The sequence below is a fragment of the Ananas comosus genome, linkage group 13, assembly GCF_001540865.1.
Source record: "Ananas comosus cultivar F153 linkage group 13, ASM154086v1, whole genome shotgun sequence".
Lineage (NCBI taxonomy): Eukaryota > Viridiplantae > Streptophyta > Magnoliopsida > Poales > Bromeliaceae > Ananas > Ananas comosus.
In genome coordinates this window covers 2,629,976-2,646,904 of record NC_033633.1, presented here as the reverse complement: position 1 = coordinate 2,646,904, position 16,929 = coordinate 2,629,976, and the positions used below count along the sequence as shown (strand labels likewise).

Below are 16,929 nucleotides of genomic sequence, written 5' to 3'. Positions count from 1 at the left end.
CAGGCAATTGTTTTCCCTCTTCCGCCAAAACCCAAACCCTAATAAAACCCTTATTAGATCCTTTTCCCCTCCACGAAACCCTAACCTTCGCCGAACTCCTCCGCCATGGCCGACACCACCTCGAAGAAACCCTTCTTCCCCGTCGACGACCACCGCCACGCCGCTCCTCTCCGCACCCCCAAAACCCTAACCCCCGAGTCCCGCTTCTGGCGCTCCTTCACCACCTCCCCTCTCGTCTCCGACCTCCACCTCCCCGTCACCTCCCTCGAGTTCTCCCCCTCCCCTCCCTTCGACCTCGCCGCCGCCTGCTCCGCCTCCATCCACCTCTTCCATGGCGGATCCTCCCCCTCCCCTGCCCCGAAACCCTTCTCCCCCCTCTCCTCCTTCTCCGACGTCGCCTTCTCCCCCTCCTTCCGCTGCGACGGCGCCCTCCTCGCCGCCGGCGGCGCCTCCGGCGTCGTCCAGGTCTTCCGCTCCGATCGCGCCGCCCCTCCCCTCCGCCGCCTCCGCGCCCACTCCCGCCCCGTCCGCGCCGTCCGCTACCCCCGCCTCGCCGACAAGCTCCACCTCCTCTCCGCCGGCGACGACGCCCTCGTCTCCTACTGGGACGTCACCTCCGAGACCCCCCTCCTCTCCCTCCCCGCCGCCCACCGCGACTACGTCCGCGCCGCCGCCGCCTCCCCCGCCTCCCCCGACCTCTTCGCCACCGCCTCCTACGACCGCGTCGTCAAGATGTGGGACGTCCGCGCCGCCGCCAATTCGAACTCCGTGCTGGCCCTTGACCACGGCGACCCTGTCGAGAGCGTGCTGTTCCTCCCGTCCGGCGGCCTCCTCGCCTCCGCCGGCGGCAATTCCGTCAAGATCTGGGACGTGATTGGCGGCGGGAGGCTCGTCCACTCCGTGGAGAGCCACAACAAGACCGTCACAGCGCTGTCGCTTGGGAGGACCGGCGGACTCGACGGCGGCAAGGATGGCGGGGAATCGAGACTTCTAAGCGTTTCGATCGATGGGTATCTCAAAATTTTTGATTTTGCAGCGTTTAAGATCACTCACTCGATGCGGTACCCTGCCCAGCTGCTGTCGGTGGGGTTCTCGCCCTCCGGATTGCTGAGGGTTGTTGGAACGTCTAATGGGATCATTTACATGGGGAAGAAGAAGAAGCAGAGAGAAGAAGAGGAGGATGAAGGGGCTACAGCTGCTAGCGAGTTTGACTGGTCGAATCCCAAGCCGGAGAAACCGGTTCTAAGGCCGACGAATTTTAGGTACTTTCGTAGAGGCCAGAATGAGAAGCCGGGGGAGAGTGATTTCGTCATAAAGAGACCTGCGAAGGTGAAGTTGGCGGAGCATGACAAATTGTTGAGGAAATTCAGGCACAAGGATGCTCTTGTTGCCGCTCTAAATAAGAAGAATCCGAATAGTATAGTGGCCGTGATGGAGGAGTTGGTGGCGAGGAAGAAGCTTCTTTTGTGTGTTGGGAATCTGGATAGGGATGAGCTTGGGCTACTATTAGGGTTCCTGCATAAATTCGCTACAATGCCGAGGCACGCAAGGTTCTTGATGGGGCTGGCTAAGAGGGTTCTTGAGATGCGTGTGGAGGATATCCAGTCGTCGGATGAGATGAGAGGGCATGTTAGGAACCTTAAGCGCATGGTTGCGGAGGAGATACGGATACAGCATTCTTTGCGGGAGATACAGGGAATGATCTCACCTTTGCTTATGATTGCTGGAAAATGAATTGCTTTTGCTATTTCTCATGTCAGGAACTTGGCAATTTTTTTGTTCTGGCGAGCTGCTATTTATCTGTGCAATACTTGTTGTGACCGCTACTATATGCAATTTTGACATACCATCATGGTTGGCAATCAAATTATTGTTGTAATTTGCTGGGTATGGTCAGATTTTGTTAAAATAGTGAATTTTTATTTCTTGGCAAAATTCTAGATGATCAATCGATGTGAATGTATTATGTTTCTGCTTTAGGGAATTCTAATTTAATATGACTTACTGATGCAACATGTTAAAATATTTGTTGTGTACTTTGAATAACACTCAGTATAACATATAGAACTCTTTGCTGGGGCCGAAGCAATTAGTAGATATTATTCCATTCGGAGCATTTTCAAAAACAAGTGGGCGAGACAAGGACATATTTGACATATTAGAGTGACAAGTTCAGTCTTTTGATTATGGAAAATGCAAGCTAGTGATTGTATTCTTCTTGTTTAGATATGTTTATTTTTTAAGATCATACTCTCTATTGATCTTCGTTCCATACCTTTTGATTCGTGAACCTATGATTCTCAGCACTCTGTCCTTGCATCAGTCACTCTGCATTTCGCCATGCTGTCATAGCTCGAGTGCATTGTAACTCTCAAAGATAAGGAAAAGAAAAAGGTATAACTTTTGATATCGTGTATGCAATATTTTGAGTGTTTGGTGTTTTCTTTTTCGGCATTCTAATCTGTCTCTTTGTGGATTTACTTTTACATTATCACCATCTAATAAGATGCTAATTGAAGTGGCCTTTAAGCTCTCCTCAATATTTGTTAATTATTTTGTTAGAACAACTTTTAATTATTGAAAATAAATTTATTTCTTGATCTTTTTACTCAGATTTCCCTATGATATATTATCACTATTGTCATGTTGATCTTGGCTCTCTGAAGGTGGTTATAATAACGTGATCACTTTAAAACATTGATGAGAGTATAGAGCTTGTGATGATCTTTGGTGTCTGAAATTTGGTAAGCTAAATCTGTTATATGTGTAAAGCTGATCCCTTGTCTGTATGTTGATATATATATTTTAAGATATCATGGTGGCTTTTTTCCCCCTCCTTCTTTTCTGGTACCTTTATGGTGGCATGTCTTCGCATTGCTCATTTTTTATACTTTTGTTGCCCAGATCAGTTTAGTGCAGGCAAGAGTTATTTTTTATTTTCTGCAGTGTAGAGTTACTCTACATAGTCCTACTCATTGTTTTTTTTTTTTTTTGATAAAATATGCGGTCAAATAATAAATTATAGTTATTCTACCTGCATCTTGAACCAAAGGATACTAACTCACTGTAACAGCAAAATCTTCAAATTTTTATTTTATAATTTTATAATTATTATGTTTTATAATAAAGAAGCCGTTTCAAAAGAAGCCAGATTAGTGAAAAGACAAAAAGGGCTTGTTGTCTATACATCATGTCCAGGGAATATTGTGTCAAATGCATATTCTCTGAACTCCCTCTGGCTGTAGCTGCTGAAAAGATGTAATGGATCTCCACCTGCCACAGTAATATTATCTCAATAACCAAAGCCACTGTGACTGAAGAAAACTCCATCAAAGAAGTATTGATTGTTGAAGGATTCAAAAAAGATGAAGTTGAAGAAGCTAAAACTGAAGAAAAGACCTTTTGGGGTGCAGTAGTTTGATCATAGGCACTGCTGTGGCCCCGGAATGCTCAGCCTCCCTGCCTCCACCATAAGATCGGGGACTGTTCCATCTACCATCGCCATCATCCTCTGTTGGGTCTATGTCATCTCGTCCTCATCTCCTCCATTGTCCTCGTCGCTGAGCACAGCTTCGCTGCCGTGGAAGAGAATGGCAGAGAAGAGGTGAGCTTCACCTGGCTAGCAATCAATGCATTAGGCCCGGAAGTCGGGGCCTTCGTCGTCGTCATCTACATCAGCCTCAGCTTTTCTCTTTTAGTTGCTTGCGTCTCGGGCATTGGTTTTCTTATAACGCAGCAGTTTCCTCACATTACTCCAATCTTAGCTCATGTGATTTCCCCCTCTTTCGTCGGAGTCGTACTCGGATTCTTCCCTTTCAAGGCCATTGATGTTACTAATCGATTTCTATGTTGTTTGATGCTCTTCTCTATTCCTTCTCTTGTGTCAATTGGAGTGTGTGTCGGGAGAAGTGATTTGTTGGGTTCTCTTTCTTATGCTTGTTGGAGACCTGAAACAATCTTAACAGCGATTCTCGCGACGGTCCTCACTTTAGGATTCCATGTTGTTACCCCCTTTATATGTAAAATTGCAGGGGATTCAGTCTACAATGCTAGTAAAGCTATATTAATCGGAGGCTCTGTTCTGTTGGTGATGGTTCTTTCGTGGAACGCAGTTATTTTAGGACTAGCGGGGATCTGCAATATGGGATTTGATGATCCTATCAAGCTTCTACTCTCGGTGAATCCTTCGGCTTTGCCCGCTGTCCAAGGGTTTGCATTTGCTGCATTGGTGACTAGTCTGATAGGTTATGCTGTGAGCTTCCCAAAACAGTTAGAAGATACAGTGAAGTTGATAATAGAAATGTTTGAAAAGAAACGAAAAGTACTTCGAATAGGTTCTGATGATAATACAAGGGAAAGATCAGGCAATGGTGGAATGTGAGTTCTTAGTGAAGGTGCTAATGAAGATATTAGATATAATGGCGCAAATGGGTTGGTTAATTTGCAAGATAATTCTAGTGTGAGTAGGTTAATGATTATGTGGCTCGTGCTTCTTGTTCCGATCTTCACCGCGTCTTTCTTCTCAACGGCCTTTTCTAAGGCTTTAGATTTTTCAGGAGTATATGCAAATTGCTTTCTCTTTGGAGTCCTCCCGCCTGCAATGGCTTGGATTCATCGTTCAAGGAAGAGATATAGGTACGATTAACAAATACGATATTCGTTACATGACTTTAATTTGGAATATGCAATGTCATTCACAAGATAATTTCAGCTTCTGAATCTCGGTTAATTGAATCCCCTGCCCTCGGTATTATTTCGAGACGTCCTGATACCGATAAGGAAAAGGGGAATTTATAACAAAGTTTTTGCGTTGTTGATTCTTCTCTCCACATAATTTTTCTCATACTATGTGGTTAAACCTATTCCTGTAATTCTTGCAAAAACATTTCAGAAAAAAATAGTAAACTTCGTTATATAATTGGTGACTATAATACTCAATGAAAAACATTGAAGAATCGATGAAAGTTCAGAATCTATTCGTTTGTCTTACAATTTAGTTTTCAGCTTGATTGAAACTTTGTCTTACAATTTAGGTTTTAGTTTGATTGAAACTTCAGAATTGGATGAAAATTGTTCAATACATTTAGAAAATTCAGAGATGAGTTAGTTTTCATTCTAGGAGACTCAATAGTATGTAAGCTGGATGGATTTGGGTAAAGATTGCTTAAAATATACCGAGAGGTTACATTGCAAATAGTGTAATGAAATTCACGAAAATAGACGCCATTTCTCATAAACAAACAAACAAATAAACCATTACGATGCATTAGTTCCATTTTGGTTCATGTTTCGTACGCACTTATCATGCTAGTATGAAGTGTCACTAAGTTAAAAGTGAGATGCAGGGCTATACGAGGACAACAATCGAGGAAACATGCTAGTTAGAAGACACTTTTCGGTAGAAGCAACATCATCTTAAACTCGTCCTGAATGTCAGAATTAGTTACCTTCAGTGGATTCGACAAGAAAGTGTGAAACAGCTATGAATTGCAAAGTAGAAATCATGCTGATAGGGAAATGATTTCAGATTTGTATTATAATTACTGTGCAACTCAATTGGCCTTTTAAAGAAACAAATGCTGTTACTTAGTCCTTGTCAAAGAGTATGAAATGCAGTAGATTCTTATCTGTTGTTGAATTCAATAAATTATGAACTGTGATTCTGTTCTTCTACTCGAGATTCATGTACTGCATACTAGTAATTTTTATATAGATTGGTGATAAACATACAAATATTCTCATGGAAATTTTAAAACTATCCTTGAAAAGCATATATTATTTCATGAAGATTTTGTACTCTTTATCTACCAAGATGGAAGCACCTATTCGACTGGATTTGTAATATTTGAACCAAAATTCTTTCCCTTTCCCATCTTCAGTGTTCTGTAAACTGCATCTGTATTTTGCTTATACATCATGAAACTAATTCATTATTGATTACATCTGCAGATCAGCTCGTTTGACAGGAGATCTCCTGCCATGTGCAAATTTGATTCTCTCGGTGCTTTTCGGCATTGCGGTCATACTAGGGTTTTGGCATTAGATGGCATGTAACAAGTATATCGGCAAATGCTGCTACTCCAAATAGCTCCCAAGGTAAGGAATTTTGGTGAAAATTTTTGTACACTTCCCTGAACATACTACAATTTTCTTGTAAAAATGTTCTGCTGCTGCTATTATTGTGATTGCCAATTTTTCTCCATCTTTTTGCTGTTGTTTCATTTGATCAAATGCTGATTGTTATGGGAATCGAATAGTAAAGAAGGACAATAAATTTGAGGAAATAAAAGAAAGACCTACTTTGACAATTAGCAAGTAAACTTATTTAATTATTATTATTATTATTTAATATTGCATCTTGATAAAGGGTTTGACTGTGGGACAATGTTTTATTTGGTATAGGTGAAGTTACAGTACTAGTGCTAAGCAGTTAAAATTATGGCTTAGTGTCGATTGTCGATTTGAAGGCTCTATTATCGAAAACAAATCGGTAGCAACGGAACCCATTTGCTACTGATAGTATTCTAGCTCAACGGTATATATATATATATATATATATATATATATATATATATATATATATATATATATATATATATTTCAGCAAAAGCTTTACTTATTATAATAGCAATCTTATAATTAAATGCATTAGGTGGAAAAAAATTTAAGTATCCTGACCCAAGTGAAACTGTAAGCTTGGTGACCAAAAGTGGTGTAATTTATCTAATCAAAAAATACCAGCTTGAAGCATTTGATTCTACCTGCAAAACAAAATTATTTGAGAAAATTTTGTGAAAGTCGACAAAAGAGCTATGCGGATAAATATCGGCAGGAATTGGAGTTCCAAGTGGTTGATCATATCTCTTTGAAAGTATCACCGATAAAAAAAAAATTAAAAGATTTGACATTCGAGAAAAGTTGAGTTCTTAATTCATTGGGCCATTTGAAATTTTGGATAACTCAGACAGTACTTTTCCAGAAGCTCCCCCTCTAGGCAAAAGAGATCACCCTAAGTGATGATCACCACAAATGGATAAGCTCCGGCTCTAGGTGAAAGGGACCACCCTAAGTGATGATCATTACAAATGGATAGTCTCTGTCTGAAGCCCGGCGAACCAGAAACCAAGTGATGCAGACATGCTTTCGAACTTTGTCTCATGCTTTGCTTCTTCTCAATCTTTTGCTTTGAAGAAGAGACTATCTTTCATTGTCATTCCACGGCATCTTCTGTACGATGTGATAGAAGAAGCCAAATTCATTAGTAATTCCCTTTTCACGGTTTCATTGTCATTCCGCGGCATCTTCTGCATGATGTGACAGAAGAAGCCACATTCATCTGTAATTCCTTTTTGCAGTCGACAGTCGGTTACAAGATATTGTTTACAGTGAATTTACATTGCGAACGGAAGTTTTCATAGAAGCTGAACTTGGTTCAATTCAACGAACAATAATTAGATCGTTGGACTGCTGTGTTAAAAGCAATGTCAGCCAAGTAACTCTTGTTCAGAGTTTTGGAAAATTGATGTTCACTGTCACTTCCATTTAATAAATGTAAGTGAAAATATAACCGTAAACACAATCGGTCATTCTTAGTTTTCCTCATTAGTTTTGATTATTTGTAAATAAAATTTAATCTTTTGAGCTGTAAAAATAGAACTTACAATTGAAGTCTCTTCTTTCTGCAGGTACTAAAGGCTATTGGAGGAATCTTAAGTGAACAATTATTAGTGCTTTTTGATTGGCCGTCTCAAGAAGAAAAGTGCTTTTTGGCTTGGCTGTATCCAGATACCAATTATACAGCTTCTGAAACAAACAAACAGGTCCTTAATACTAGTACAATTAGTATCATCATCACATTAATTGGAACATTGCTTTAGAAGCTGAGACAATTTCTATGATCAATACATGGTCCACAGATCCCCATTAGATAACCACTGTATAAAGCAATTGCTACTTTGTCTCTTTCTCAGAAACTTTAGAATTCCTCCTCTGTGTCCTTCCTTGCCTTGTTAGATTTTCTTTTCTTTTCCTTTTCTTTAGAACAGTGTAATTTGAATAGAACTGGTTCCAGATTCTCTAGCAATTACTCAGTGAAGTCTCCTAATTATTCCTTGGTGAATTAAAGTGCTTCTGTAGACGCACTAAACAGGTTGCCAAAAAGCACCAAACTTCCACTTTTCAGAATAAAAGTTCTCTTTAATGAAGCCAAACAGGAAAACAGGGGTGGACCGCTGCACAGAAAATTTGTGCGCACTGCTTAATCGGGCTATTCATTGAAAAGCGAGGTCAATTTCCATCTGTAGATCTCGTTTTTTCGACTAATGAATGTATATCACTCTTCATATGAGCGGTCTGATAAAGAGCGTGCAAGAATTTTCTGCATCCAAGGTGCTGAGCTGCGCAGATGGCATCAGTAGTCCTCCCATCTCTGGTCGAGATTGCATCAAGAAGTTGAAACTTGTGTTCATGATGTGAATAAGACTGAATAATTTGAAGCTTCTTGAGTGTTTTGGATAAGTGATGCTCCAACTAACCCCAAAAGCAGAGGCAGGACCACCACTAGAAGCTCAGAATTATTGTAAACCCAGAAGCCTCCAAAGCAGACCCTACAGTGCTGCTCACCAAAGCACTTAATCTAGCCTGCCAAGTCAAAACTCAATAGGCTAAGCTTGTAGACAGCTTCTCCACCTCGAGAAGCAACAGCTCCAAGATGTTTTGCAAGTTATAAAGCGAGTTATGAAATAAGAGTAGATTTATTGCATCTGATCAGTATACATGCATGCGACAGAGTATCTATTGCGGCAAGAATCTAACATGAACTTTTTAACTTTTTTTAGAACCCGTTTGATGTTGTTAATGTCAAGGGATGGTGGAATACTTGCAGCCGTATATGTTTAACAAATTTATTTTACGAAAAAAATAAATTGTATTGCAAGTTCGCTAACAATAACAAAAGTACTGAAATATACTAATCAATTTCTTAAATTTCGCTTATAAAAGTGAAAAAACAACAACAACAACAACAATATCAAAGAAGTTCTTAATTCCTTGTAATAGAAAATAGTTAATTTTTTTTTTTTTTTAATAAAAGATATAGCTCTATTCAAATAATAATTTGGTTACGTCTTCTTATTAATTAGTCGCGATCAGCATTAACAGCTAAAGCGAGAATTAGCAAGTTAGCAGCGAGTCTCATTATGTAAGGTATCAAATCACTGCTTCAAATTTCAAAGCCCACAAAGGAGATTTTTCAATGTCGGCGACGACAACAACAAGACGCTGCTGAATACGGCGCCGCATACGTAGGGTGCTTTTTTTTGTTTTTTTGTTTTTTGTTTTTTTTTTTGACGAGTTTTGTTTTTAGGGGTTCGTGTCACAACTACTGGCCAACACAAAAAGGCACGATTGGGAAAAGCAATGGCTATCCAATTGGAAATCGCTATTAGGGATCTCTACGGCTCGGGTTGGGACGGATTCGGGGTAGATTTTTAAAAATTCGAACCCGACTCCAAATCGGAAATCCGAATTCAAATTCAAACCCGATAGATTTTAAAAATTCATATTCAAATCCGAATCCAAACCCGAACCTGAACGCGAAAATCTGAATCCGAAACAATTGTTTCTCTTTTCAATATTTCAAAATATATTATATTAAATTTAAATTTTTCAATTTAAATTCAAATATAATATCAAATTTTTATATACATATTATATATAATGTAAAATAAATTCAGGTTCGGATCGGGCACAGTCAAAATTCATATCCATATTCATATCCGTCGGGTTTTTATTTTTGATATTTATATCCGAAACCATATTCATTTAGGATTGGATAAATTCGCTATGTTCGGATTCGGGTTCGGATAAAATTTCGGATATCCGTACCTATTGACATCCCTAATCGCTACTTGAAGACATAAAATTATACTGATCGAGTGATGTAGGAAAATAAAAGTGGTCAAAAGTAAAAACACTTTTGAGCATAAGAAGCTTATATAAATTTTCAGAGAGAAATGGTTGTTTTACGTTAATTCATATAGTACCAGTACTAATTCTAAAGTTTTGTCATTTTGTGAGGTCATGAGTTTAATTTTCATTTTCAATATTTAATTATATAAATTTTCACATTCTAGGGGTTAAATCCCTGCTGCTTCGCTTGCATGTCAAATACATTTGTGAGCACTTTGAGTATTGAATATGTATATATAATTATGAAAATATTATTTTGTAGTAGCTTAAGTTTTTAAAAATAAATTGTTGTTTCACATTAATTCAGAAATACTATGTGATTCTCTTTTAGAGTAACACATATGGTGAAAATTCACTTAGTAAAAACATATAATTTCAGAGGATGAGACTTTTTTTTTTTTTTTGTCACATGCGCAATCTTCTGAGTCATTTTTGTGGCATTTTTTTTTGTTATTTAATTTGTTGTCTTTTCTTAATTCGTATAAATGAACGGTTAAAAATAAATATTCTTTAAAAAATAATGATAAAAATTTTGTAAGTAAGATCAAGAGTATAGATCTTATTTTAAATAGTTTAAAAAATTTTCTAATCAAAATTCAATTGATTTGGATTGTTTTATACCGTTAAACGAAAAAACGTTTCATATCTACCATGAAAATTATAAATTTTGAAACTCTTTGATCATTAGGTCAATAACGTCAAAAATATTCGAAATTTGGTTTTTAGATACTTCAAGTAGTATATAAATCATATTCAATTGCGCCGATCGTCGATTTGAAGGCTCCATCATCGAAAGCAAATGGGTGGCAACGAAGTCCGTTTGCTACCGATAGCATTCCGTCTCCCATACTTTCGAAAGTACGGGAGGCCCTGTGCTTGTAAGTTGTTTTTGATGATAGGACGTTCGATTCGACGATCGGCTCCGTTAGGTATGATCTACCCTATTGGAACTATCTAGAAACCAAATTTTAGATTTTTTTTATATCATTTACTAAGCGATCAAAAGGTCTAAAAAATGACTATTTTAACGGTCGATGTGGCACATTTTTAAGTTCAACGGTGTAGAAGTATTCAAATTATATGAAAATTTAATAGAAAATTCTACTTAACATCAGTAGCAAAATCAATACTTCCGATTTAAAATTTAAATCATTTATCACTATTTTTTATGAGATTTTCATTTTCAGCCGTTCATTTTGAGGCTACTCGTTCGCTAGACAAACAAAATCAAAAAATTATGAAATTTGGTTTCTAGATAGTTCCAATAGCGTAGATTAAGTTTAACGGAACCGATCGCCCAATCGGATGTCCCATCATCGAAAACAACTTACAAGCACGGGGCCTCCCGTACTTTCAAAAGCATAGGAGCCTAGCTCTATATATATATATATTGTTGTTTTCTCTTCGATAAATCAAAATAACAAAAGAAATAATACTTATTGTTTTATTTTTCTTTAATTTGTGTTTTTAAATCATTCTATTCTTTATAAGTTCCATCTAAACAAAGTTAGGTTGACACCTTTCATTTAGGCATCCTCTATAAAAGACCTTTTTATTTTGACCTCTATGAAAATTTTGAAAAATGATAGCTTTAAACTCACCAACCTCAACTACTAACACCAACAAAAACAGCACAACAATAATAATAATAATAATAATAAAAGTTAAAAAGGCATCTGCCTTTATATATGTAATTCTTTTCATTAAAGCATGCAATATTTTTTTTTTATTTGGTAAGATATAGCATGTAAATTAAGTTCTTATTCTCTTTGGTAATTTACTCTTCTCTTAGATCTCGACCAATATCTAACATAGGAGTAGCAATTTCGGGCACGATACAACAACACGATTTAAATACCGTTCAGAGACAACAAAAAATCACTAAAAGAAATGCAAAACTGACACAACACGAATTTGTTTAATTTAAAATATTATGTAACATGACACGATACGACGTATATGTAGATGCTTAAATAAATTTTGAATTATACATGCATCGCCCATGCATTGAACAGCGAATCCAATGAAGAGGACTTAGAATGGAAAAAATAAGTAGGACTTTGTCAATATTCATTCCAATCCCTGCATTCAAAGAACAAAAATAAAAGGGAAAACTTCAAAAACCCCCTTCTGTGGTTTCACACTTTTTCATTTTAGTACCCTGTGGTTTAAAGTGTATCAAGTTAGTACCCTGTGGTTTCTCACTTTATCACTTTAGTACCCTGTGGTTTCTCACTTTATCACTTTAGTACCCTGTGGTTTAAAGTGTATCAAATTAGTACCCTGTGGTTTTGTACTTTATCACTTTAGTATCCTGTGGTTTCACACTTTATCACTTTAGTACCCTATAGTTTAAAAAACCACAGGGTACTAATTTGATACAAAATCAAAACCACAGAGTACTAAAGTGATAAAATGCAAAACCACAGGGTACTAACTTGATACACTTTAAACCACAGGGTACTAAAGTGATAAAGTGAGAAACCACAAGGTACTAACTTGATACANTGCATGAATTATAATTCGTATAAAAATTATTTTTATTTTACTATTTATTTGCACAATTTTGAAGCTGATGTTTACTCAGTTCTATTGTTTATTTGGTGAACTAAAAATACAAGAGATGAGTTAATAATATTTTGTCATATTTTCTTGCTTTTTTTTTTATTTTAGAGAGCCACTACAACAGAATTAGATTATAGGGACACATGTTTGGAACACTTTTGAGTAAGTGTCCCATTTATATTAAAACTTAAAAAAATATTTACTTATGCCTAAATATAAAGCTCAATTCAACCAAAAATAAAAGATTACTCTACTCAACCCACCACACCCAGTCCATTTGACCCGATTACAAACAGAAAAGAAAAAAAAAAGAAAAATCAATTATCATCTTTTCTTCTCTCTTCACTCAATCCACTGAAATTCTAGACGAAGAGCCTTTCCTGTCGTCCTCCTCCGCCACCGCAACCAACGAGATAGAGTTTCGGCGGTTGCTAAATGCTTAAATAAGTGTTGGTAAATTAGCAGCACTCTTTTAGGTTATAGCGACACTTTTTAACTGTCACTATATACCTAGCGACCCCACATATAGCAACACTTTTTAAAAGTGTCGGTAATTTTAGCTAGCAGCACTTTTTTGACATGTACCTATATTTAAAAGTGTCGCTATAGACCGCTTTTGTTGTAGTGAGCTTGGCGGAGTTACAGCAATTCAAATATCAAAAATAAATATTTACGATCAAAAATTACTTCACCTATCTTCACTTTCTTTCAAACAAACACATTCTAATTACTGTAAATTTTACACCTATTAATTTAAGAGTTTAATTTATTTTTTTAACTTTTAATATAATTAATATAAAAAAATAAAAGATTGATAAGACTAGTGAAAAAAATATGGGCTATTAGATGAATAAGATGTCGCAATATTTTCACCCACTTTTGTATTGTTCAACTTCAGTTTGCCTCTTGTGATTTAGCATATTTTTAGTTTTCATTCTATAATTTAAAAAATTATACTCAACTATTCTATAGTTTTACTTTTATTTTATTGTAAAATATCTATGAGGAAGGCATATATAGCTATATTTTTTGCAAACCACAGGACTATACTTTAAAATAGAACGCTTTATTGGACTATACTTTTCGTTTTGCCACCCTAAAGCTTTTAAAAGTTCCATTACTTTACTATGGTAAGTTTATAGTTTAATGGTGTAAAAAAATTTAAATTTACTCAAATTTTGATAAAAAAATACTTTAAACTATCTAGATCAAGATGAAGATCAACATCCTTAATCTTGAATTCAAAAGTTCTATACTTAAATTTAAAGATGATTCAATTTTCACCGTTCATTTTGATATGATTTACTTACTAAGTAAACCATATCGAAAAAAATAAAATTTTTTTCCTAGTAATTTCATATACAATAGATCATATTTAACGGTGTGGATTATTGATTTGAATACCTTAAGATCGAAAACGAGACTATAGTACCGTTGCTCCGGTACTATAGATAGAATAATAATCTCATGATATATATATAGAGAGAGAGAGAGAGTGAGGCTACTATGCTTCTGAAAGTACGGAGCCTTCTATGCTTCCAGGTCGTTTTCGATGTTGTGACTTTCGAATCGTTGATCAGCTTCGTTAAACTTGATCTAGAGTATTTAAAGTATCTAGAAAATAAATTTTATGATTTTTCGATATCATTTGCCTAGTGATCGAAGGGGCTCAAAATCAATAATTTTAATGGTCGTAATAAGCCGTTTGCAAGTTTAACGGTATAGAAATATCCAAATCGCATGAAATTTTGATAGAAAATTCTTTATACTATATAAAACAAGATCAATATCTTTAATCTAAAATTTATTGATCTAAAATTTTAATATCATATTATCATGTTTTGTAAGATTTTTATTTTCAGCCATTGATTTTGAGCCCCTTCGTTCACTAGGCAAATAATATCGAAAAATCGCATAATTTATTTTCTAGGTACTTCAAATACTCTACATCAAGTTTAATGGAGCTGATCGACGAATCGAAAGTCGCAACATGAAAAACGACTTGGAAGCACGGATCCAGAAGCATAGTAGCCTCACTCTATATATATATATATAGATATATATATATATATATATATAGAGAGAGAGAGAGAGAGAGAGAGAGAGAGAGAGAGAGAGAGAGAGAGAGAGAGAGAGTTGAGCAAGAATACTATATATCGATAGCAAACGGGTTTTGTTGCCACTCATTTGTTTTCGATGATAGAGCTTCCAAATCGATGATTGGCACCGTTGAGCATGATCTATACCACTTGAAATATTTAGAAATCAAATTTCAAATATTTTCGACATCATTTGCCTGGTGATCAAAGAGTTTTAAAATTTGTAATTTTAATGATTGATATGAGACGTTTTCTCGTTTAACGGTGTAAAAATATTCAAATCAATTGAATTTTTGTTAGAAAATTTTTTAAACTATTTAAAACAAGATTTATACTCTTGATCTTGATTACAAGACTCCTATCATTATTTTTAAAAGAATATTTATTTTCAGCCGTTCATTTTTTAAGTATTTGAAAACTAAATTTCATAATTTTTCGGTATCATTTACCTATCAAACGAGTAATCTAAAAATAAATGGCTGAAAATAAAAATCTCATAAGAAATGATGATGAAAAACTTGAATTTAAGATAGATGCACTGATCTTACCCTAAATAGTAAAAAAAATTTTCTATAAAAATTTTATTAAATTTGGATTATTTTACATTGTTAAATTCACAAACGCATCACATCGGTAGTTAAAATTATCATTTTTGAAAATTTTTAATCACTAAGCTTTAATATCGAAAAATTATGAAATTTAGTTTCTAAATATTGTTATAGTGTAATCAAGTCTAAGGAGCGATCGCGATTTGGAAGCTGCATCATTACTTGTGCACGGAGGCCTCCGTTGCTACTGATAATAACCGCATATATACATATATATATTATATATATATAGAATTAGGCTGGAATACTATTAATAGTAAAACTCTCTTTTTTGCTATCAAGTTTTTACCCTTGATGAAAAATTGTAGGGTCAGTGGATGATATTAAGTCGGTTAGGTTGAGTGGTCCCCTAGGGCTTGAGTGGTGTCCACTGTTATATGTATGTAATCCAATGGTTAGAAATAATGAAAAAGTTGATCAAAGACAAAAAAAGCTTGGGTAGCAACAATGATAATTTTTGTACTAATAGTAGTCCCAGTCCAACTATAATATTTATTTTTTATTAATATTTGCCGTTAGATCTACCATTTTGATCATTTCATGCCGTTAGATCATAACTATTTCAACCAAACACCACTCAACCCTAGGGGGCCCACATTATCCTAACCACAAATCCTTAATCCATATGGCGCCAAAACTTGATTAGCAGCCAATGACTGGTGTGCTATTAAATTATATTAGCCTGAGTTCTAATGCTATTATAATAGTACTATATATATATATATATATATTATATATATAAAGGGTCCAGTTTATTATGACTATTATGAGTACGATCGTCCTCGTACTCATAAGTTTTTTCGATGATAGAGCTTTCGAATCGATGATACCACACCGTTAAAACGTTATTCACAGTGGTTTAAAACTTCTAGCGAATCAAAATTTTATGTAATTTTCGGACATCATTTAATTACGAGTCAGAGGTCACAAATTTGTAATTTTACGGCGGTATGGAATAACTTGCTAGTTTAAACGGTGTAAAAAAATCGGAAGTTTGTGAATTTGTTGAAGAAAATTCTATTTCACTAACATTAGATAAAAGATTCAATAACTCCTGATCTTGAATTAAAGGATCCGATCATCCTTTTGTAGGACGTCGTTGGATTTTGACGTTCATTTTATGCTACTTGATGACTTATTATGATTTCGAAAATTTACGAACAATTTATTTTTTAGAAGTGTTCAAACACCTTAGATTATATTTAACGGGAAGTGGTTATCGTCGATCGGAAGTCACATATTGAAAAAACTATGAGTACGGAGGCTCAGATACTCATAATAGTATAGTAGCCATGCTTTATATAATATATATATATATATATATATATATATATATATATATATGCAAAGCAGCTAGCTTTCCGTTATTTGGCTTGCTTTATAATTAGGTTTTTAGCTTTTTAAATTGTGATATCTTATGTACTAATTTGGAAATTTTGCATGCATGCCACTCAAATTGTATGTACATAAGTGTGTATATTCTTCAAAACTTTCAATTAATTTGTAATCTACCTTTATAACCAGTTGTGTCCATTTTCATAAGTGCACCTCAAAAGTTATAACAATATATATATACACACACTAAAATATTGACTATATTTGTGTGTTTGTCAACATGAAAAGCTATCAATATGAGGGGCATGCATGAATATAGAACTACTAGTATTAATAGGGCTATTTTTGTTAGG

At 35.7% G+C, this 16,929-nt stretch overlaps 2 protein-coding genes across 2 annotated transcripts; both read left to right on the top strand.

Annotated features, from left to right (window-relative positions):
* On the top strand, window positions 62–2,015 carry LOC109719789 (protein SLOW WALKER 1). The gene has a single exon (XM_020246601.1). The coding sequence runs from the start codon at window positions 106–108 to the stop codon at window positions 1,732–1,734; it is 1,629 nt and encodes a 542-aa protein (XP_020102190.1). The 5' UTR covers window positions 62–105; the 3' UTR covers window positions 1,735–2,015.
* On the top strand, window positions 3,191–8,105 carry LOC109719692 (tyrosine-specific transport protein 2). Its single transcript, XM_020246476.1, is given in 7 exon segments — window positions 3,191–3,258; window positions 3,414–3,433; window positions 3,436–3,536; window positions 3,539–4,377; window positions 4,468–4,635; window positions 5,950–6,096; window positions 7,686–8,105. Coding segments are annotated over 6 exon segments (1,290 nt in total). The 3' UTR covers window positions 6,044–6,096; window positions 7,686–8,105.

Coding starts and splice junctions, on each gene's coding strand:
- LOC109719789 (XM_020246601.1), top strand. CDS start 106: ATGGCCGACACCACCTCGAAGAAACCCTTCTTCCCCGTCGACGACCAC.